Source organism: Alligator mississippiensis, chromosome 5 (genome assembly GCF_030867095.1).
Source record: "Alligator mississippiensis isolate rAllMis1 chromosome 5, rAllMis1, whole genome shotgun sequence".
NCBI lineage: Eukaryota > Metazoa > Chordata > Crocodylia > Alligatoridae > Alligator > Alligator mississippiensis.
The window spans coordinates 208934339-208953695 of record NC_081828.1 but is presented as its reverse complement, the minus strand read 5'-3'; the positions used below and the strand labels follow the sequence as shown (position 1 = coordinate 208953695).

Below are 19357 nucleotides of genomic sequence, written 5' to 3'. Positions count from 1 at the left end.
CAGATCTTGGCAGTGGGCTCACTCCCTGTTACCTGCCCTTAAATTCCCAGCCTCTAGGAAAGCCACGGGCCAGACAACATGCACTTTTACAAGTGCTCCAACATGTTCTAATTAGAACACATCAAAGCAGACTCTATTAATCAATCTCCAGCATGCTGCAGCATCTCATGTATCCAGCGTCCTGCATTTCAAAACGGCAGTGGGGCTACTTTAACTAAAGCTCATCTAACACCATGAGACACTGGGGGTGCCGTAAGTAGAGCGGCTCTCAAGAGCCATTTTAATTAAAATGTGCTGCCCTCACCTGAGTACATGTATAGGCACCCCAGAGCTCTGCAGGCTAGATCTGGCCCAAGGGCCGTACATTTGACACCCCTGATCTACAGCATCAGTAGTTACAAAGTAGGTGTCTTGGCTCCAGTATTATGGTGTTCCAAAGGAGGTTCAGTGAACTGTAGGCACTCTTTCCTGTGAGAGTTTAGACCTTTATAGTAATTGCAGTTCTTCAAGTTGTGTTGTCCTCATATATGTTCATTTACCTCCTTCCTGTTACTATGAATATCTATCATATCTAGATTCTGTGGCAACATAGGAACAGATTTGCAGTTGGGCCAGCACTGCCCTTTATGCCTTTTTTCTGGGACAGCTAGGGGTGAATGTGTGAACTCTAAAAATACTGCTGGGCAAAAGACTCCAGTTGTGAGTACCTGGGGCAGAGGGTTGTCTGATGCCCCAAACTGGAATAACCAAAAGAGAGAGAGCACATATCCCAAATAATTTTGGTTACTATATTGGTAGGCAATGTTTCTTTCTTCTTGTAGTACCATTTTTATCTTTGCATATATATATATATAAATATATGTGTGTGTATATATATATCACTGCATATTTACTACAATTTGTATTAATCTAGAAGATTAGATTAGAAAGCATTTTAAATGTACTGTGTTTTAATTTAATTTTTATAGAAAATGTTGCCATAAAGAACGGCACCTCAGATAACTTACTGTGTGGCAATGGCTCAGAAGCTGGGTAAGTTTTGATTTTGAATTTGTCTTTCATTGCTTCTGTATTTTTGGGCTTAGCTCGAGGCATGGGAACAGAAACAAGTTAACCATGGCATAAATTAAGATGTGAAATTACAGCATGTTAGCCAATCCATAGTAATTGGCCATGAGCGTGCTCTTACCCTGGGGTCAATGAGGGGTACAACCTTAGAATTTGAACTTCCTAGACCTTAAATGCTGGGGGCTGGAAGTGAGAGAGGGATAGTGGGTAAAAAGCTTTGGTCAGACCCAGTTCACTTTCCCTTTTAGCATCCACTCTCTGCCACTGTCAGACCCAGGCCTATTTGATGTGCTGTAGGGCCATGGGCCCATCAAAAAAAGCTATAAACCTCCCTTAATAAGGGAGGCCACTGCGGACACACCAAGTGATTACTTGGGACAACAAAAAAGAAAACAGGAAGAGGAATGAGGTCTTAGGTTAATAACAAGGAAGGGGACACTAAGCAGAGCATACTGGCCAGTGCCCACTGCCCCCTGAATGAGTTGAGGGAGACTATGGACACTGACCAGTGAAACTTGTCTCAGAGACATGGACAGAGGAGTGACAGGAAGACAGCCCCACAATCACCCAGGTTCTCCCTAGCCAGAGCCTCCTTCCTGGTCTTATAGATGGCCAGCTTGGCCAGACCCAGTAGGAGGTCCAGGGGCTTGGTGGGGCATGGATGGAGAGTGCATAACAAAAAAGATACAGGGAGAAGTGCAGCCAGACCCTCATCAGGACATTCTGGAGGAGGTGAAAGAAGGGTTGCAACCTGGTGTACTAGATCTGTATCTACTGGCAACAGGGGCAGGTCTGTGGTGTCCATAAAGTGCACCAGATACATGCCTATGGTGACAGCTCCATGGAGATGCCACCAGCTGACGTCCCCAGTGGCTTGTGGGATGAGGATTGAATACAGAGTTGTCCACTGGGGACTTTCAGTCTGCCCTCACCTAAACTGTTCTGCTACTTGTTGTCAGGGTGGGATGAGGATGGAATGATGGATTGTGCAGAGTAGGAGCATGTAGAGCTAGTGCAGAAGGACTGTTCAGAGTTCTAGCTTGATATCCCCCAGCCTGCTGGGATGGTGGTGTGGGGAGCACAGTGGGACCTGCTGAAGTAGCAGCACCATAACTTGCTTCAGAGGGCTGGGGGATACCAGGGTGCAGGGACTGCCCTTGTGCAGGACCTTGTTGATATAGACAAGGGCAGTGGGTGGTAAGATAGCCTTTACCTCCTGGAATAAGCAGCAGGGAGCATGCAGTGTGAGTAGCTCCATGTGCTGGGCCAGCACAGAAGGCTCTGCTCACCCCTGCCCAGCATAGTTCAGGAGGCCTCCGATATGAGTGATGTTGTCCAGGACCATCCTGCAGCACATATGGGGATGTCTGTCACTAGCACCACCAGCTGGAAGTTTTTCAGCAGGGACTTAGTGAGGAGGGACCCAGAGATGGACACCAGCCTCCAGGCCCTGAGGAGGTCCTGGAAGAAATCTGGCAGCTCTTCCAGGTCCTGCTTGGAGATATCTCACAGGTAGAAGAGCTGCTGGTCATATCAGAAACCTCAGAGGCAGTGGAGGAAGGTGTGGCTGATCCAGTGGCATATCATTGGGCATGGGCAGAGGGGGCCATGGCCCCTGGGTGCTGGCCTGGGGGGGTGCTGGCCAGAGAGGCTGGGACACCTCCCACATTTTGTGTATGGCCCACCCACCCGCCCATCAGGTTGTGGAGCTCTTTGGCCATTCTGATCAGAAATTCTAGCTGGCGCCCTTCCCTTGTGGCCGGTGTGCTGCGCTGCGCTGGTAATTCCCCTGCAGATGTGCCATGGGGTGAGAGGTGGGGCCCCACACAAACTGATTTGCCTTGGGCCCCGCACCATGCTCAGATTGTCCCGGGGGGGGGGGTGGTGCAAATGCAGGTGTTGGCCCCCAGGCACCAGGGACCCTTGGTATACCACTGGATTGATCAGGTACCATGTTGGCTGGCTACTAGCCCTATACACAAGCCTCTATAAGGCATGAAGGAAGAAGGTATAGACCTGGCTTTGGAGGCAAACCAGGCTTTGCCCAACCTCCCACAAGAGGATGCTCAGGACATCTAGGGAGACCCAATGCCATTCTAGCCAGAAGAACCCCAACACCCATCTGTGGAGATTGGTCAGGAGCTCCAGGGGCACCATCTGGGTGTTGAGAAAGTACCATAGCATGGACAGGACCAGCTGGTTGAAACCAGTGCTCTTACATGAAGGGAGAGACATTGCAGCAGGCCCACCCATGCTTGCAGCTTCTCAGACATCCAGATCTTTTGCTGGTGCCAGTTCTCCAGTGGGGAAAGGTGACTGGGGGACAAGTAGAGCCCCAGGTAGAACAGTTAGCCTGAAGTCCATTGGATGTTTTAGAGTGCAGGTGGGAGTAAACCCACCTGCCATCCATCACCCACTTTGAGGCCAGACTTCTTGACCCAGTTGACCCAGGCAGAGGAGACCACTGAGTAGATGGACTGGCAGACCTCCACCTGCACCAGGTTGCCCAGGTCCTGGATGGTGAGGAGCATGTCACTGGCATACACTGACAGAACCACCTGCAGGGCTGGCTTCTCAAGCACCAGCTCCACCACCCACTTGTGCAGGAGGCAGAGGAATGGCTCGAGAGCACTGGCACAGATCTGGCCTGACAGTGGACAGCCTTGATGCTTTCCCCACCTGAATGGTATGGACTCTGTCAGTATCCAGTTGAGCTTGACCATGCACTCTGAGGAGACATATAGCACCTGAAGAAAGCATACGAAGTGGGGATCAAAGCTGAACATCTTGAGCATGCCTGTGAGGTATCCATGATCCACCCTGTCAAATACCTTCTTCTGGTTGAGGGACAGGAGGGAGAATGACACGCCATCACTGTGAATAAGCTCAAGGAGGTCCTGCGCCAAGTACAGTTGTTAAAGATGTACCGCCCTGGAACCACATACACCTGTTTGGGGTGAATCACATCTGCCTGCACAAACCTCAGGCACAGTGAGATGGCTTTCACTATGACCTTATAATCTGTACAGAAGAGCAAGACTGGGTGCCAGTTCCTCAGGTTGTGGGAGTCCCCATTCTTCAGAAGCAGGTTCAGGATGGCCCTGCTGCATGACCGGGGAATTTCCTTGTCCCCGTCAGACTCAGTACAGACCATGGCAAGCTCCAGGCTGCAGATGTCCCAGAAGGCACATTAGAAGTCCATGGCCAGCCCATTGATGCCTGACACTTTGTTGGTAGGCATCAGGCAGAGGGCATCCAAGAGCTCAGCTGGTGAAAGCACCCTCCAGCTGCTCCTGGTCACCTACACTGACCTGTGGCATTCCCTCCCACAGGACCTGGCAGGTATCAGCATTTGTTCAGTGAGAAGAGTTCTGTGTAGAAAGTCCTTGCCCTTTTTCTCAGCTTGCTGGGATCCAGGAGGAGGCAAGCAATATACTTCTTGGCACCTGTCCTCTTCTCCAGGGTGTAGGAGAAGCAGGGAGCACAGTCCATCTCTTGGAGAAGCTGGATACATGAATGAATGACTGCACCATAGGTACGGCAGTTGTCCAGAGCTTGGAACTGTTCCCACCTCCCTTGCCACTCTGCAGAGGGATGGTTGTCTGGGACATTGGCTAGGCACCTGTCCAGAACTAGCATTTGCCTCTTGAGCTGCTCTTTAGTCGCCTCCCACTGTTGGGTGTCCCTGGGTGTAGTGACAACAATACTGCCTGATACACACCTTCTCCACATCCTACCATCTCCAGGCTAAGGCCAGCCAGAACTCCTGGAAGGAAGCCACAAAACTTATGTTCTGCCATTGTTGAAGCATCAGAAAGCCAGCCCCAGATGTTGGGATGCAATATGACCCAAGCATATACTAGAGAGTGATTGCTGAAGGGGGCCAGCCTAATGCTGGAGGCATAGTTTTGGGTGGTGTTTATATGCACACATAGATTTGGTCCAACTGGGAGTGGTGTGCCTGCTGCTCCTCCACCCTGACAAAGGTGAAGGTGATGGTTTTGGGGTAGTGGGCACACCAGATGTGCACCAACGAGTGGTCTGTGATGACACTCCTGAGGACATCTGTGGCAGCCAACTCCACTCCTTGTCAGTGTGGTTCTGCACCTCATGGGTGATGTTAAAGTCCCTGCAGAGGACCAAGCACTCATGAGGACTCAGGGTCCTAAGGTAGGTGGCCACCTTCCGATAGAAATGGGCCATCTCCGGGTCATACACAGGGGCAAAGATATTTACCAGGTTGAGGATGAGCCACTGTAGTCGAACCTGGAGATGAAACAGGGACCCTGGCACTACCTTAATGGCAAGAAGGACCGCTGGCTGCAGGCTCAGGGAGAACAAGGATCCTCCACTTCACAGGATGAGGTGGCTGAAATGGACACTGTCTCCCTACTCTAACTGCCAGTTGGCGTTGGTGGCCAGAGTTGTGTGGGTCTCCTGCAAGAAACTCATAGAGTACCCCCATCTTGGAAGAAGTAGAGTACCTGGCACCTGTGGAGACCTGTGCAGGGTCTTTCTCAGGGTTGATAAAGTATTCAGAGGGGAAGTTTGCTTCTTCCCTCTGTGTACTGGGGTCACAGGATGCACTGGGGTCTGCGGCAGGGGTGGCATCATTCAGGGTTGCAGGAGATGGTTCAGGCATCTGGGTGGTGACAGTGTCATCCCAGAAGCCCTGGGGAAGGGGCTCTTCCCCATCAGGGCCCACTGGCATGACCCCAAGGTTCCCAACTCTCCAAGGTGATTGAAGGGAGAGGGCTTCACTGTTGGACCCACCCCAGGGGCAGTTGGAGCCAGGCCTAGTGCCTGTGGTGATATGGGGTAGGGCAAAGATGCTCTAGTTGGGGGTCTCCTCCATGGGTTCCTCTACCACAGGATGGTTGTGCCATCCAGGACCCTCCTCCATAGTGGTGACAAATCTCTTTTTAATTTTTCTCAGGGGTGAGATTCCTGTTTGGGAGGTGCTGGGCATGACTGTGTCATCAGCCCTGCTCTTAGGTTATGGAAGGGGTGCCTTCTCCATATTAGAGGGTCCAAGCTGTGCAGTACCAGTACACACCCAGTCTCAGGGTGGGCCAGGGAAGGGTCGGGCTGTTGGTTGTGGGGCTAGGAGGGGGTGGCAGCGGTGATGCAGTGGGCAGGAGTGCCCCCCTCACTACCCTCCTCTGCTTGCACCTTTCTGCTTTGGGACCCCGCCAGTGGCTGTAGTGCAGGGCGGGCTGGATTCCAGTGTTGGGGTGCCAGGGCTGCTGGTGATGGTGGCACCCTTCTCCTCAGCAGGGGCCTGTAGTACCCTGTGAGAGTCCGGAGGATACTCACCTGGAGTACAACCCCGGCCAGGAGCACGGACCTCACCATACCAGGACGTCCACGCTGCGATGGGAGCTTCCCATCCACACCTGCCCAGCTTTACCTCCTCACCAGGTGAAGCGGATTGGGGCTAATCCGCAGTGCGGGCAATATCCGGGGGCAGAAAATGTAGCCATGGAGAGGAGAAGGACAGCAGGAAAGGAGAAGGGAGAAGTCCGGGAGCCGGAGACGCAGGTGGAAGGCAGCAAGCATTGGGTAAGCCCCTGGTCAGACTCCAAGGAGGCAGTAATACCCTTACTGCAGGGGTGAAGAGGTGGTGGAAGGCAAAGTGGGACGAGACCCTGGAAACAGTGGAGGCAGCGGATCCACCTGAACCGGCTGCTGCAGTTTTTTTTTTTCTTTTTCTCCTTTCCATTGATGTTCTCAGTGCCTGCTCGAGAGCCTGGATTGGGACCCAGCATTCCTCCACATGGGTGTGCAAGGGGGGATCATGTGCCCCAAAAAGGGTCCTACAACCAGATTGGCAGTGGGCAGAAAGACGATGAGCTGAGACCACCACACCTCCAATACCAGCTGATCGGGGAAGAGGGAGTTCCCCTGCTCGTTAAGCGGCAGGCGCTGCCAATTAAGCCCGGCACAGTCATAAGTAACAAAGTATCCAGAAGGAATCCCAGGCAGAGAGCAAGCTGCCAGCAGACTCCAAGGGGCAACAAAGCCCCAGCCATTCGGGACTGGACTTTGACAGCGTCCCAAAGGCAGACAAAGACCAAGCAATAAGATTTCAGTTAACCCCAAACAAAAAGAAAATAAAATAAGAAGAGAGTAAAGAAATTGGTTTTGCATGGGTCCTTTCGTCGCTTTATCCTGAGGCTTCGGGCACTGAGGCAGCCCTGGCGGTCGATCCCGGTGTAGGACGGGTAGTCACCACCTCCCTTTCATAAACACCTTATCATCAAAGTCGTGGCAGGCGGGAAGAAAGGGCACCAGGCCTCACCCAGATTGACCATAAGGTGTGCAGCCACCCTGAGGGGACCAGTTAATGTCAGCAGGATGTAGGGATACACGCCTGTACCTGGTGACTACCCAACATACCCCCAATTGCAGATTGAGGGAACACTCTTGGTAGAGATGCCCCAGTGCCCAGGACTGGAAGCGCCTCTCCTCCCTCACTTTTCACAAGATTTAGTTGGCAGACCCCTGGGAGAGGACTATAAGGGTCCCCCCACCCTGCCTCAACCCCTGCCACCAACTGGATGATGACCTGGCAGTGGAGGGATTGGATGTGGAGCAGGAGTCCCAGTACCACAGTGGGAGGGTGGTGACCAGAGAGAGGTTTCTTCTCAGGCCTTGCATAAATGACATGAGGGCCCAGGTAGGGAGGTAGGGAGGAACAGGGCTGAGGACGACCTTGGTCCCCCCCCAGATCTTCCAGGGGCTCAAGAGGGACATGCTTGGCCCCCACTGCAAGCCCTTTCTCCACCGCCTCCCGTGCAGTGGCCTCTGTGGCAAGGTAGAAGATAGGTGCCATAGTGTCTGGAGAGCACCACAATTTTCAGGGCCACCACTTCCTGAGTGAATGCTCACACATTTCAAAGGGCAGCAGCTCTATCTTGGGCATGTCACAGTACGCCCCATGGTGCCTGTGGATGGTGGGGAGGGAGCCCTGATTGCCTGAGGTGGTGTGGGTGGAGACAGTGCAGGGCCCAGGCTCCAAGGCTGGAAGTTTCTCTGCAGCTGCCTGGGCATAGCTCCAGCTGCTGGGCTGAGCAGTGAGGCTTGCAGAGCTGGGGGAAGGCTGAGTGGGTGCCTGTACATATGGGGGGGGATGGGGAGAATGCTGCTGGCTTACTCAGCCATACCCAAAACACCAGGAGAGGGGGAGTGGAGCACACGACCCACCACAGGAGGAAAGGCCCAGGGGTTGCTGCTGGAACTTAGCAGGCAAGCAGCTGGTGATTGGTGGTGGAGGGGTGCCACTGGCATTGTGGGGTGCCCTTTCATTGCAGGTGGCCATGGCAGCAGGTAGTGGCTGGTCATAGGTGAAGCAAGAGGCCTCCCTTCCCCTGAGAGTAGAGGGTGGCTATAGGTCCAGGTGAGGTAGTGGTGGTGGGGAGAGCAGGAGCATATAGCAACTCAGCAGGGCTCCTGTTACTCCCTGGCTCAGCAGCTCCCGCAGTAGCCAGTGGAAAGTGGTGGCACCCCGTGGTGGTCACAGGAGACTGGGCAAGATGGACTTGTGATCTGACCTGGTACATGGCAACATTATGTTCTTATGTTCTTGGAATGAGTTCAAAACAACTTGTGGGGCTGTGAAATAGGTGCTTCATTAGCAGGAGCAGCTGATAGAGAGCAGAACAAAGGGTAACTTGAGTAATGGGAAATTAGGAATTTAGAAGAGATCAGGTAGATCCTGATCAGGTAGATCCTTACTTTAGTTAAGTAAATTGACTCCTTCAGTTCTGCCTGACCAGAAATGGTGCTGACACTGCCAGGCAGTTGGTTTTAAACTTTGGGTGGGCCAGAAATCAAAGCGCAGTAAGGAAGTGGAGCGTAAGTGACCCCCCCCCCCCCATCAAGCTTGATGCAGGTATCAAATTTACATCCAATTAGTTACTGTGCAGTAACACTGGGCGTGTAAGGTGACGTAATGTTGCATTAGTTGCCTTAACACTATGTGGGCTGAGCCAAGCCCATGGGGTGGTGCACTGTCTCCAGGTGCCGCAGCATGTGCTGCTGCAAACTCTGGAGCTACAGTTCCAGAAATAGGGAAAGCCCCCCCTGTGACTCCCTACAGGGGAAGGGAGCAGTGCAGAGTGGGTAGGGCTGGGGCTGCATCGCCTGTCTGCAGTGCCTGGTGCTGCTTTCCCTGCCCCATGGAGTGAGCCACCCTGCTTGGCTTAGCCCAGGCAGGGTTGAGGCTGTGTCTGCTCCACCTACTTCTGTCCCAGGCATGCGCCAGTCTTCCCTGGCACCAGGACACTGCTAGTGAGAGAAGCTGGGGGCAGCATGAGCAGGGGCTGAACCACATGAAGCCCCCAGCAGTGCATGCTGCTTCTCTTACAGGCAGTGTCCTGGTGGCAGGGAAGCCTGCCATGTGCCTGGGACGGAGGTAGGTGTTGTAGGGAACCTGGCACCAGGAACTGAGAACAGATGCAGCCCCAACCCTGCTGGGGTCACTTTGTGGGGCAGGGAAAGCAGTGCTGGGCTCTGCAGACAGACAATGGAGCCCCAGCCCCGCCTGTGTTGTGCTGCCCGCTTCCCCTGCAGGGAGTCGCGGACGGGCCTTTCCCTGCTGCCAGAACTGCATCTCCGGTATCTGCAGTACCATTCACCGTGGCACCCAGCAACAGCATGCTGCCCTGCACGCTGGGCTCTGGCCTGCTCTCCTTGGACAGGAGGCAGGAACATAGGAAGGAGGTTAGAACCGGGGCTGGAAATGTCTAGGGTGCTGAGCAGGGCTGGCTGATGTGGTCTTCCAGTGAACCGCATTACAGTGCCTTAAGACATTAATGACTTCACGTGTAGACACTGGCATAAAAACCTCTTACTGCTCCGTAAGTTACTGTGCAGTCAATGCATGTGTAGACATGCCCTTTGTAGTTTAACATAAGCCACTTGGGAATGATCTGTTCTGGCAGCAAGTGATTATACATTTCTGCCTTACCTTATCTAGTCAAGAGAAACACACTATCATTTAACAGAAATCTAACTGGCTGCACATAATCCAGTTTTTCTCATCAAAAGATAAAACATCAAGTTATTGAAGTTGTTACATCTAACTACTATTAGAGTTTTCCAAAAAAGCAATTATTTGCGCTTGGCCTAAGGTCAGTACTGGTAACCTTGACCAACAAACTGTATTCTGCTTTCCTATGCTACTGCTTCTGGCTAAAATGCAAGCTTAAGTGCATCCTGTCATATTTTAGGCTTATGCTAGGTTCAGTGTCTATACTTGTCATGGTGTTACAGTCACTGAACACATCTGAGGCCTACAACACATACAATGACAACTGTGTGTGTATACTTGTGCATGTGTATGTGCATTTTACTATTCTATCTGGCCTTCTACTCTTTGTTGTTCCCCCCACTGCATGTCTCATGAAAGAATTGGGTCCCCATAGTCAGTCACCTGTAATATAGCTGGGTATATAGTTGAGTATAATACGAACTTTCACTGACCTGAAGCTATCTGCCCTTAAATTTGCACACTTGAAGCTTTCAGCACTTTTTATCATTCTCTGTAGTGCCTGCCCAGAGACATTCATATGTCTGAAAGTTGGGAAAAACCCTGATTATGACTATACAAGCTTTGATACATTTGGCTGGGCCTTTCTTTCATTATTCCGCTTGATGACACAGGATTACTGGGAACGTCTCTATCAGCAGGTATCAAATGTACTTATTTACCAGTAAGAAAAGAAACCAGTCAACCAGGTATATAAATGCCTGAAGTACTTAAAAAGAAGAAAAGTTTAAAAGGAAATGATGGTTGCATATTATCTAAGTAACATCCATCTGAAGGAATAAGCAGCTACATGACTATAATGAGCTTTTACTTAATTCCCCACCCAAGGGAATGTGTGAGGAGTGAAATGGCACCGTGCTCTGCTCTAGCAGCACAGCGGAGCCTTCCCCTTCAGGTATATGGCTCCTTTTCACCTCAACTGAACAATCCTGGTTATCACAAAACCAAGTTATTAGAATTTGGGAGGAAGTGGGAAAAGCAGCCCATGTAGGGCAGCGTTCTTATTAAGCTGCTTTAAAACATTTCACTCAGTAGTGTGGAAAAGTGACCAAGGTTTTTTAAAAACATACTTGAATAATGTTTTCTTATTTTTATATGCTGTCTTACATCCATTAAATGATCTCATTAAATCTGTATTTTCTCTCAGACTCCTTACTTCAACATGTATTTTGTGCTTCCAGACTCTCAGAGCTTCTGGGAAGATCTACATGCTCTTTTTTATGCTGGTCATCTTTCTGGGCTCATTTTATCTGGTCAACTTGATCCTGGCTGTAGTAACTATGGCATATGAAGATCAGAACAAAGCTACTATTGCTGAAACAGAAGCAAAGGAACGGCAGTTTCGGGAAGCCATGGAACTATTAAAGAAAGAACAGGAGGTGCATACGTTATTCCTTTGGTAGTGTTGGACAGTCTCTATATGCATCATATACAAGTGGAATTCATCAGTCTCATCTTTTGAGCATGCATAAACAATGACATGAATGACTGGTGCCTCCCGAGACTGGGCGGGGGGGCACCATTTGTAGGTGGCAGTGGCAGCAGCGAGTGGGGACTGGCTGCAGTCACTTGCGGCAGTGTTGGTGGGGGGGGGGGTGGCAAGTGGCGAGAGAGGACTGGCCGCAGTTGCCGGCAATTGTGTTGGCAGTGGGGGGAGGAAGGGGGTGGCGAGTAAGGACTGCCCACAGATGCCGGTGCTGGTGGCAAGGGGCAGGGGTGACAAGTGGCGACTGCCTGCAGAAGCTTCCGGCAGCTTTGGTGGCAGCCAATCTCAGGGGAGTCACGTGCCCCCCACCCCCATGTCCTCCCTATGTGTCACCTATGAGCAATGACATGATGGTCACTGGGGAGAACAAGGTCTAGCTATTACGTTATTCAAAGGTATCAGTGTTTCCTAAACCAATAGGAACAATTACTTGATTGCCAATAAATGATAGCTGTGAGTAATGAACTGTAGCTATGGGAGTTTCCTGCAGTTTATTATTAATCCAGGGCACTGTAAACAAGGTGGGATTGGACAGGCCCGATAGTCTAAAATTCCATCAGCTGTGAGTGCCCAAAAGGATATAAGGATATGCACTTTTTTTGGCTCCATTGCTGTGTGTTACATGGATGTAGAGATTTACAATAATTCTCTTTGTTGACAGCTTAGAGTTTGACATACAGCTCACTGAATGATTTAAAAGACTCCTGTTAACTTCCATTTATCGACACATAAAAAGGACAGCTGATCGCTGCGTTGTTGAAGCCCTGAAGATACCCAAGCAGCTGCGATTTTAATGTCTTTAAGAAGATGTTTTGGGAAATGGATAGCTCTGCAGACTCAATTAAAAATTGTATATTTTAACTGGAAACAAATCAGTAATATAAATATAGAAAGATAGGAGATGAAGAATGAATATTTTGCTTCTGACCGGGAACAGTACCTATAAGTACACAAACTGCTGTAACAAATTGTTCAATGCTCTATATAAAGGGGGAAATCATTCCTGATCCTGCAATGACCAGCTTGGACCAGAAGCATGGAGTATTGGTATTTTAACCAAGTCTGTCAAACAATAATTTTAAACAAGAAATAATTATAGAGCACAGAAATCCCTTACTCTGACTGATATCTTAATTGTACAAGTACAATATCAGCTCTGTTTGTGTTTCTTTGATTTTAGGCATTAGCTGCCAGAGAAAATGATACTGCATCACTTAGCTCCTTTGAAATGACCCCTTTGCCCTCCAAAGAAAGCAAAGACAGAAGGAATATGAGAAAGAAAAATAGGTCTCTTGGAATAGAAGATCATGAGGAAGATCAACATTTTCCCAAATCACAGTTCATTGACAATCGCCGAAAGTTGGTAATTCATTTTCTAAATAGGAAATCCCTGTGGATTTGTCAGTTTTAGTGCTAAAACAGAATTGCTCAAAAGCACAACACAATCCCTTTAAAATTATATACTGCCTTCATCCCTTAAAGCTACCCACTTTGGGCTAACAAAGAATGATAAAGTTTCAATTAAAATAGAAAACTTTCTCTTAAATTGTGTGTGAAGATATGAGGGTATAATGAAAGTGAGATTCAATCTTCACTGTGGTATTTATTATAAAAGAAACAATTTTACAAACATTAAAAATATAAATGAAAATACATATATTATTATAGACAACATTGGTAAATGAAAGTGGACTAGAACCAAAATTTAAACAACGATCTATAAAGCCCTTTGCAAAAGGGAAAAATAATTTTTTGCTGAAATGTGGCAAGCAGGATTTTAATAACTCTCTTTTGAAATATAAATTAAATCCTTTCTAAGTAACTTATATCAAGTGAGGCTTATGGACTTCCTGTGTTTGGAGGAGGAACTCAATATTTTTATTGCTCCCAAGAAATGTATTGCATGACATTATTCTCTTGTCCCCCTTTATTCTTTTTCTTGGACTTTTAGACTCTCCTTGGTGTTAATTATGACTCCAGTGTAAGCCAAATGAAGCGCAGGCCCAGCCATGGAAGTGTATTTAATTTCCAGATACCTGGAATAGATGTGGGCTCCAAAATCGATTTTGGTGAGGATGAGATCAGCAATGCTGGGGAAAATGAAATTCAGCGTGGGTCATTGCTGGTTGCACGGATGGGAAGACACCCAAGTGTGCAAAGTCAAGCGAGCCATTGTTCGCATCCCGCTACTCCAAACTACATACAGAATGACAAGTGGAACAGCACAGACGATTGCAATGGTATGCCTTCACTGATGCGAGGAGGAAATGCCAAAGCTTACCACCCAGAACCAACTTCCCCTGAAGGGTCACTGCTCCCTCCTGTTATGGAAATCCCAGGAAAAGGTGATTTGGTAAGGAAACTGCCGTCTTTTAGAAACACATTTCATATTAAGTTTTCTTCCAGAAACTTGGGGTTTACTGGGTGCGTTTACACGCTCATTAATGTGCAGAAGTCAGTGTGCATTTACTTTAGTACTAATGTAGTACTAAAGTAATGTAGTACTAGTACTTCGCTTAATGAAGTACTAAGTAAATGCACAGTAACTAGTTACTGCACAGTAGTGCCGACGGACACCATTTTGTTATGCTAGTGTGCAGTGGCTGAATAAGCAAGGAAGTTCTGTTGTTGCTGGGTGCATCTACGTGAGATGTTTACTGCAGAATTGACTAATTAGCTCCACAGTAAAACGTTACCCTCTACACATGTGGTGCTATAGAATAGTACTGCCAGACACAAGCACTGTCCTAAGGTAGACGTATTTACTCTGCCACAGTGCATGTGTAGATGCTGATAGGGCTGGCTGGAGCAAAAGGGTGCTTCAGTGCAGGAGCTGCCTACTGGCTAGCCCGTCCCTGAATCGCCCTCATGCCCCAGCAAGCCCTTCTACAGCACGTTGAGCCGGATTGGATCAGCACCGGGCTGGCAAGCTGACCTCTGGGGCCCCCTGCCAGCTAGGGCTGCTCTGACCCAGCTCAACGTGCTGGAGTCCTGGGCATATGTGCAAATAAGGTGCCTGGGAGCAATAAAGTCTGGTGCAAACTGTGCCAGAGTCTATGCAGTTACATTAATAGCCTGTGTAGACACCCCCCCTGGGATTCAATTTAAATCTACTGGGTGCATCTACATGAGATGTTTACTGCAGAACTGACTAATTAGTTCCACAGTAAATGTCTCTGCATCTACACACATGGCCCTATTAGGCTGCAGAAAATGAATAAGCTCCGCCATAGGCTATAACTATTTCAGAGTTTTTTAGCATGTAGCAACACAGATGTAGACACTGACCCGGTTGGTTTGGGCATGAGGGTACTTCAGTGTGGGGGCTGGCTTCTGGCTAGCCCCACCCTGCAGCACCCTTGTGCCCCAGCCAGCCCCTCCACAGCATGTTGAGCCAGCGCGGAGCAGCCCTGGACAGGCAGGGCTGCTCTGACCTGGCCTAACGTGCTGCATTCCTGCGTGCATATTCAAACGTGGCACCCAGGAGCAAGAAACTCTGGTGCGATATGTACCAGAGTATATTGCTGTGCATTAATTATATGTGTAAATGCTCCCACTTGACTGCAATTTAAAGTCATTGCTTCAGTAAGGAAGAACACTTGTTTTCTCTCTTCCTCCTCTGCTACCATCTCCCATTTTAATGGCTTTTCTGGAAGCTAAACATACCTAATTCCCTCAACTTTCCCTCAGCTTGCCGTCCAGCACCTTTTATCTTTTTTTGTCATTTATATCTGGACCCTTTCTAACTTCTCCACATCCTTCTTAAAAGGTGGAGGCCAGAACTGCTTGCAATACTGTAACTAAGGCCTTACCAGCACTGATAAGATTGGCTTAACACCTCCCATGCTTTGCAGCTAATGCTTCTGTTGATGTAGCTCAAGACTACTTTTGCCTTCCTGGGTATTGCAGCCAAGTTCACTGGTGTATAATTCCCTAGATCATCATTTCTGAGTTCTTTGAAGAGAGGCAAGATGTTTGCCCTTTTCTAGTCCTCTGGAAACTCACCGCTCTCCCACAACTTTGTAAGTATTACTGCCAAGGGCTCTCAGATCCCTTCTGCCAGTTCCTTCAGTACATTTCTTTTGTTATCAGGACCTTCATCTTTTCCTCTCTGTAATTTGGTGGCATCTTATTTTTTGTGAAGACTGAGACAAAGTGGCTCATCAGTTGCACTTCCTTTGTGTTACCTTCTAATAGCTCACACTGGCTACTTATTATAAAAAAAGACTTTCATGGATTTTTTGAGTCTTGTGACAGACAGACTGCTGCTACTTCAAAGGAGAAAGAGCTCAGGGATAGCTCAGGGAAGCAGGAACGATGAGTGCTTGCTGCAGAACTAGTTGCTCTGCAATAGCCCAATAGGATGATGTTTGCATGAGAAGTAGAAAGGCTATTGCAGTGCTAGTTGCTCCACAGCAGGACTTCATGCTGGAGCCTTGCAGGGAAGACAAGGCACTGCTACAGGTAGGCTACCATGGAGACCAGGTAGTAAGCCAAAATAGAGGGTACCTGAAGCCATTCTTGTGGAGTCACCTGACCAAAAAGGGTCAGGGCCTGGGAGAAATGTAAGTCAAGGCAGGCAGGCTGGTCCTGGAAGCTGCAAAGGAGAGCCTGGATGACAGCAGAGCTGCCTGGGGAACAGCTAGCAAGGTACTGATGGTGGCGGAACAGCTAGCAAGGTACTATAGGGGAATACAACCCAAAGTAGGAGGAAGTCTGGTTGTATAGCCTATAGGCTAGGGTTTAGGTTTGGACCCAGTTTGGAGTGAGTTTTTGCTAAAGCCAGGGGGGCTTATCATTTGGTTAGAGTTTATACTGGTGGTTTCTGGAAGAGACTGTGAGGGGAGGTTTGGAGGTCCCATTAGTATCCTAGGGGCATATGATCACCTTGAGCCCTGCTGGGGCCAGGCTCAAGGCGGAGCAAGTGAATAGCAAGCACAGAGCCTAGCTGAGTATAGGGCTGCAGAGCCCCTGAGTTAAGCTGACTGGCTAGGAAGTATGATAGATGTGCAATATGTAAGGATTTGTGGTTTCATTTATCCACCCCTAGTTGAAACTGTTTGATACTACTATATATGCACACAATTTCTAAGTATGAGGGCTGGCGTGAAGAGAAGATAAGATTAATAGGATATTTTAGTACAGACTACCTGTATGCATAATTTATGATCAACATGTAATAATACCTGCTCAGGCTCCAAGCGAGCTCCAAAGTCCAGACAGCCATGCTTCGCAACTTCCTTTTCGCTGATGACTACGCATTGCGCGCAGGCTCACAGGCTGGCATGGACCTATTCTCCTCAGCCTGCAACAACTTCGGACTCACTATCGACACAAAGAAGACCGAAGTGATGTTTCAACCTGTGTCTGGCACTACAGCCCAGGAACCACACCTCTTAGTTAAAGGCCAACAACTGTCTATGCTCAACAAGTTTGCCTATCTAGGCAGCAGACTCTCTGGTGCTGTCCACATCGATGATGAAATCAATGTGAGGCTAGCAAAAGCTAGTGTGGCCTTTGGCAGACTCTGTAAGTCGGTCTGGGACCACAGAGGTATTGGATGTCAACAAAACTGAAGGTTTACAAAGCCATCATTCTCCTGACCCACCTTTATGCCTGCGAAACCTGGACCATCTACCAGCATCATGCCAAGAAACTAAACCACTTCCACCTGTGCTGCCTGCAAAAGATACTAAAGATCAAGTGGCAGGACAATATTCTGGACACCGAGGTGCTCGGAAGATCAGCTCTCCTCAGTATCCACACCTTACTGAAACTGGTGCAGCTAAGATGGGCCGGTCACCTCTCAGGAATGCTTGACACTCACCTGCCGAAGAAAATCTTCTACGGAGAACTGTCTTTTGTGGCGTACCAAAGAAGCGGTCCCTAAAGAGTTTCAGCATTGATCCAGAGTCATGGGAGCAGATTGCTCATGACCATCCATCCTGGAGGTCATTGGTCTGCAGTGGAGCACTGGTCTTCGAGCAGTGGCGCACGGCAGAGGCAGTGAGGAAGCACGTGGCCAGGAAAATGAGGACCTTTCGTGCCCAGTCCTCGTTGTTCACCTGCCCCTGCTGCAGCAGATTGTTCAGGGGACAGATCGAGCTTATAAGTCTCCACACGACCTAGCTTCCACCCCCCTCCTCTCTCTTTCCTGTCTCTTATTTCTCCTTTTTCCTCTCTTTCTCCCTCCCTTTTTCATTCCCGCATCCTTTCTTTCTTCTTTCCCCCTCCACCCCATGCTGGATGTGGTCATCTTCACTTGCAAAGTACGAACTCAGTAATAATAATTGCAATAAATCAGTTTGGCATTAGAGCCTGTAAGAGCTGAATATTACAAGCTGACCCTGTTTGGGACAGCCTGTTGCCCCACTCCCTCCAGGTGAGATCAAGTTTTCTATATTATAGCACAATTTGCTATAAAACTTCCAGTTACTGAGCGACTGTAAGGAGGAAGGATGCCTCTTTCTGTATGGCCTGCCTGCTCCAATAACAGGTTTACACCCCAGCTATCTCCTTGCCCTTTCCCACACTTTCCTCCCTAAGCACAGGTTGCAGACACACTACAGCGCACAACAGATGTGGAAATGCAGAATACCTCAATCAAAAGAAGTTTAAATAAGCAGAACACCACTGTGTCACCTTAGCCCCCCTGACCCCTTGCCTGTTCCCCCCATTGCATCACCTGTGCTCCCCTGCCCCCCGATGCATTGCCTGTGCTCCTCCACCTTTCTCTGTGTCCCCCCCCCAACCTCCAACAGGTCACCTGTGCCCCCTCGTCCCTGCCTCCATAAACTTACCTGGAGGGAGCTGTGGGAGCCGCTCTCCACTGCTGCCTTGCTTCCACATGTATGTGCATGCGCACATGTGTGTGACACCTTCTGCCCCTGTGTCCCACTCCTCCCACCCCCAAGCAGCCCTTTGCAGGCTGGAATTCTGGCAGCCTACAAGGGGAAGCCCACCATTTCCTGTGTTTTTCTCTGTTAAAGGAGAATATATGCATATTTTTCTACAGCAAATGGAAAACCCAGATCCCAGTTCATGAGATTTCATTTGGTCCAATCCTCCAATTTGTTGAGGTCTCTGAATCCTAACCCTACCCTCCAGCATATCTACTACTCCACCCAGTTTGGTGCCATCCGCAAACTTGCTAAGGGTGCATTCCATCTCATCTGCCAGGTCATTGATGAAAATATTAAACAAAACCAGTCCCAGAACCAACCCCTGGGGCACTCCACTTGATTTTGGCTGCCAGCTAGACATCAAGCCATCGATTGCTAACCTCTGAGCCGGACGATCCAGACAGTTTTCTATCCACCTTACAGTCTATTCAACCAATCTGGACTTCCTTAGCTTGCTTTGTGAGAATTTTGTGGGAGACCGTATCAAAAGCCTCTTACTTCACTTTATTCTGCAGTATGTTACTAACATGCTTACTTATTTAAGCAGACCCCTTTATATGATGAGACCAGCAAGATGCATTTACCCCGTCATTTATCAGTGGAGTACTTCAATGAGTCACTCCAGAGAGAAAGGGCAGCAAGTGCAGTCAGCATCATTACCAGTGCTCTGGAAGGTAAGTCATTTCTTATTACTTATTAATTCAAACCTCAGCTGATGTTGGTGTGAAATGGGGGTGTCAAAAATCTGACCTGCAGAGCCCTCTTATTCTGCCACAGTGCTGCTGGTGGTCATTGGACTGATGCTGCAGCTCCATGTGGTGTGTACGGCCTGTCTGATTTGTGCTGCTT

At 49.0% G+C, this 19357-nt stretch overlaps 1 protein-coding gene across 1 annotated transcript in view; it reads left to right on the top strand.

Annotated features, from left to right (window-relative positions):
• Positions 1-19357, top strand: part of LOC102562527 (sodium channel protein type 5 subunit alpha) — a 78948-nt gene that overhangs the window by 19521 nt on the left and 40070 nt on the right. Inside the window, exons 7-12 of the mRNA XM_059729366.1 lie at positions 969-1032; positions 10620-10761; positions 11302-11499; positions 12787-12969; positions 13558-13959; positions 19056-19182. Coding sequence (XP_059585349.1) covers positions 969-1032; positions 10620-10761; positions 11302-11499; positions 12787-12969; positions 13558-13959; positions 19056-19182 — 1116 coding nt within the window. The remainder of the gene's footprint in view (positions 1-968; positions 1033-10619; positions 10762-11301; positions 11500-12786; positions 12970-13557; positions 13960-19055; positions 19183-19357) is intronic.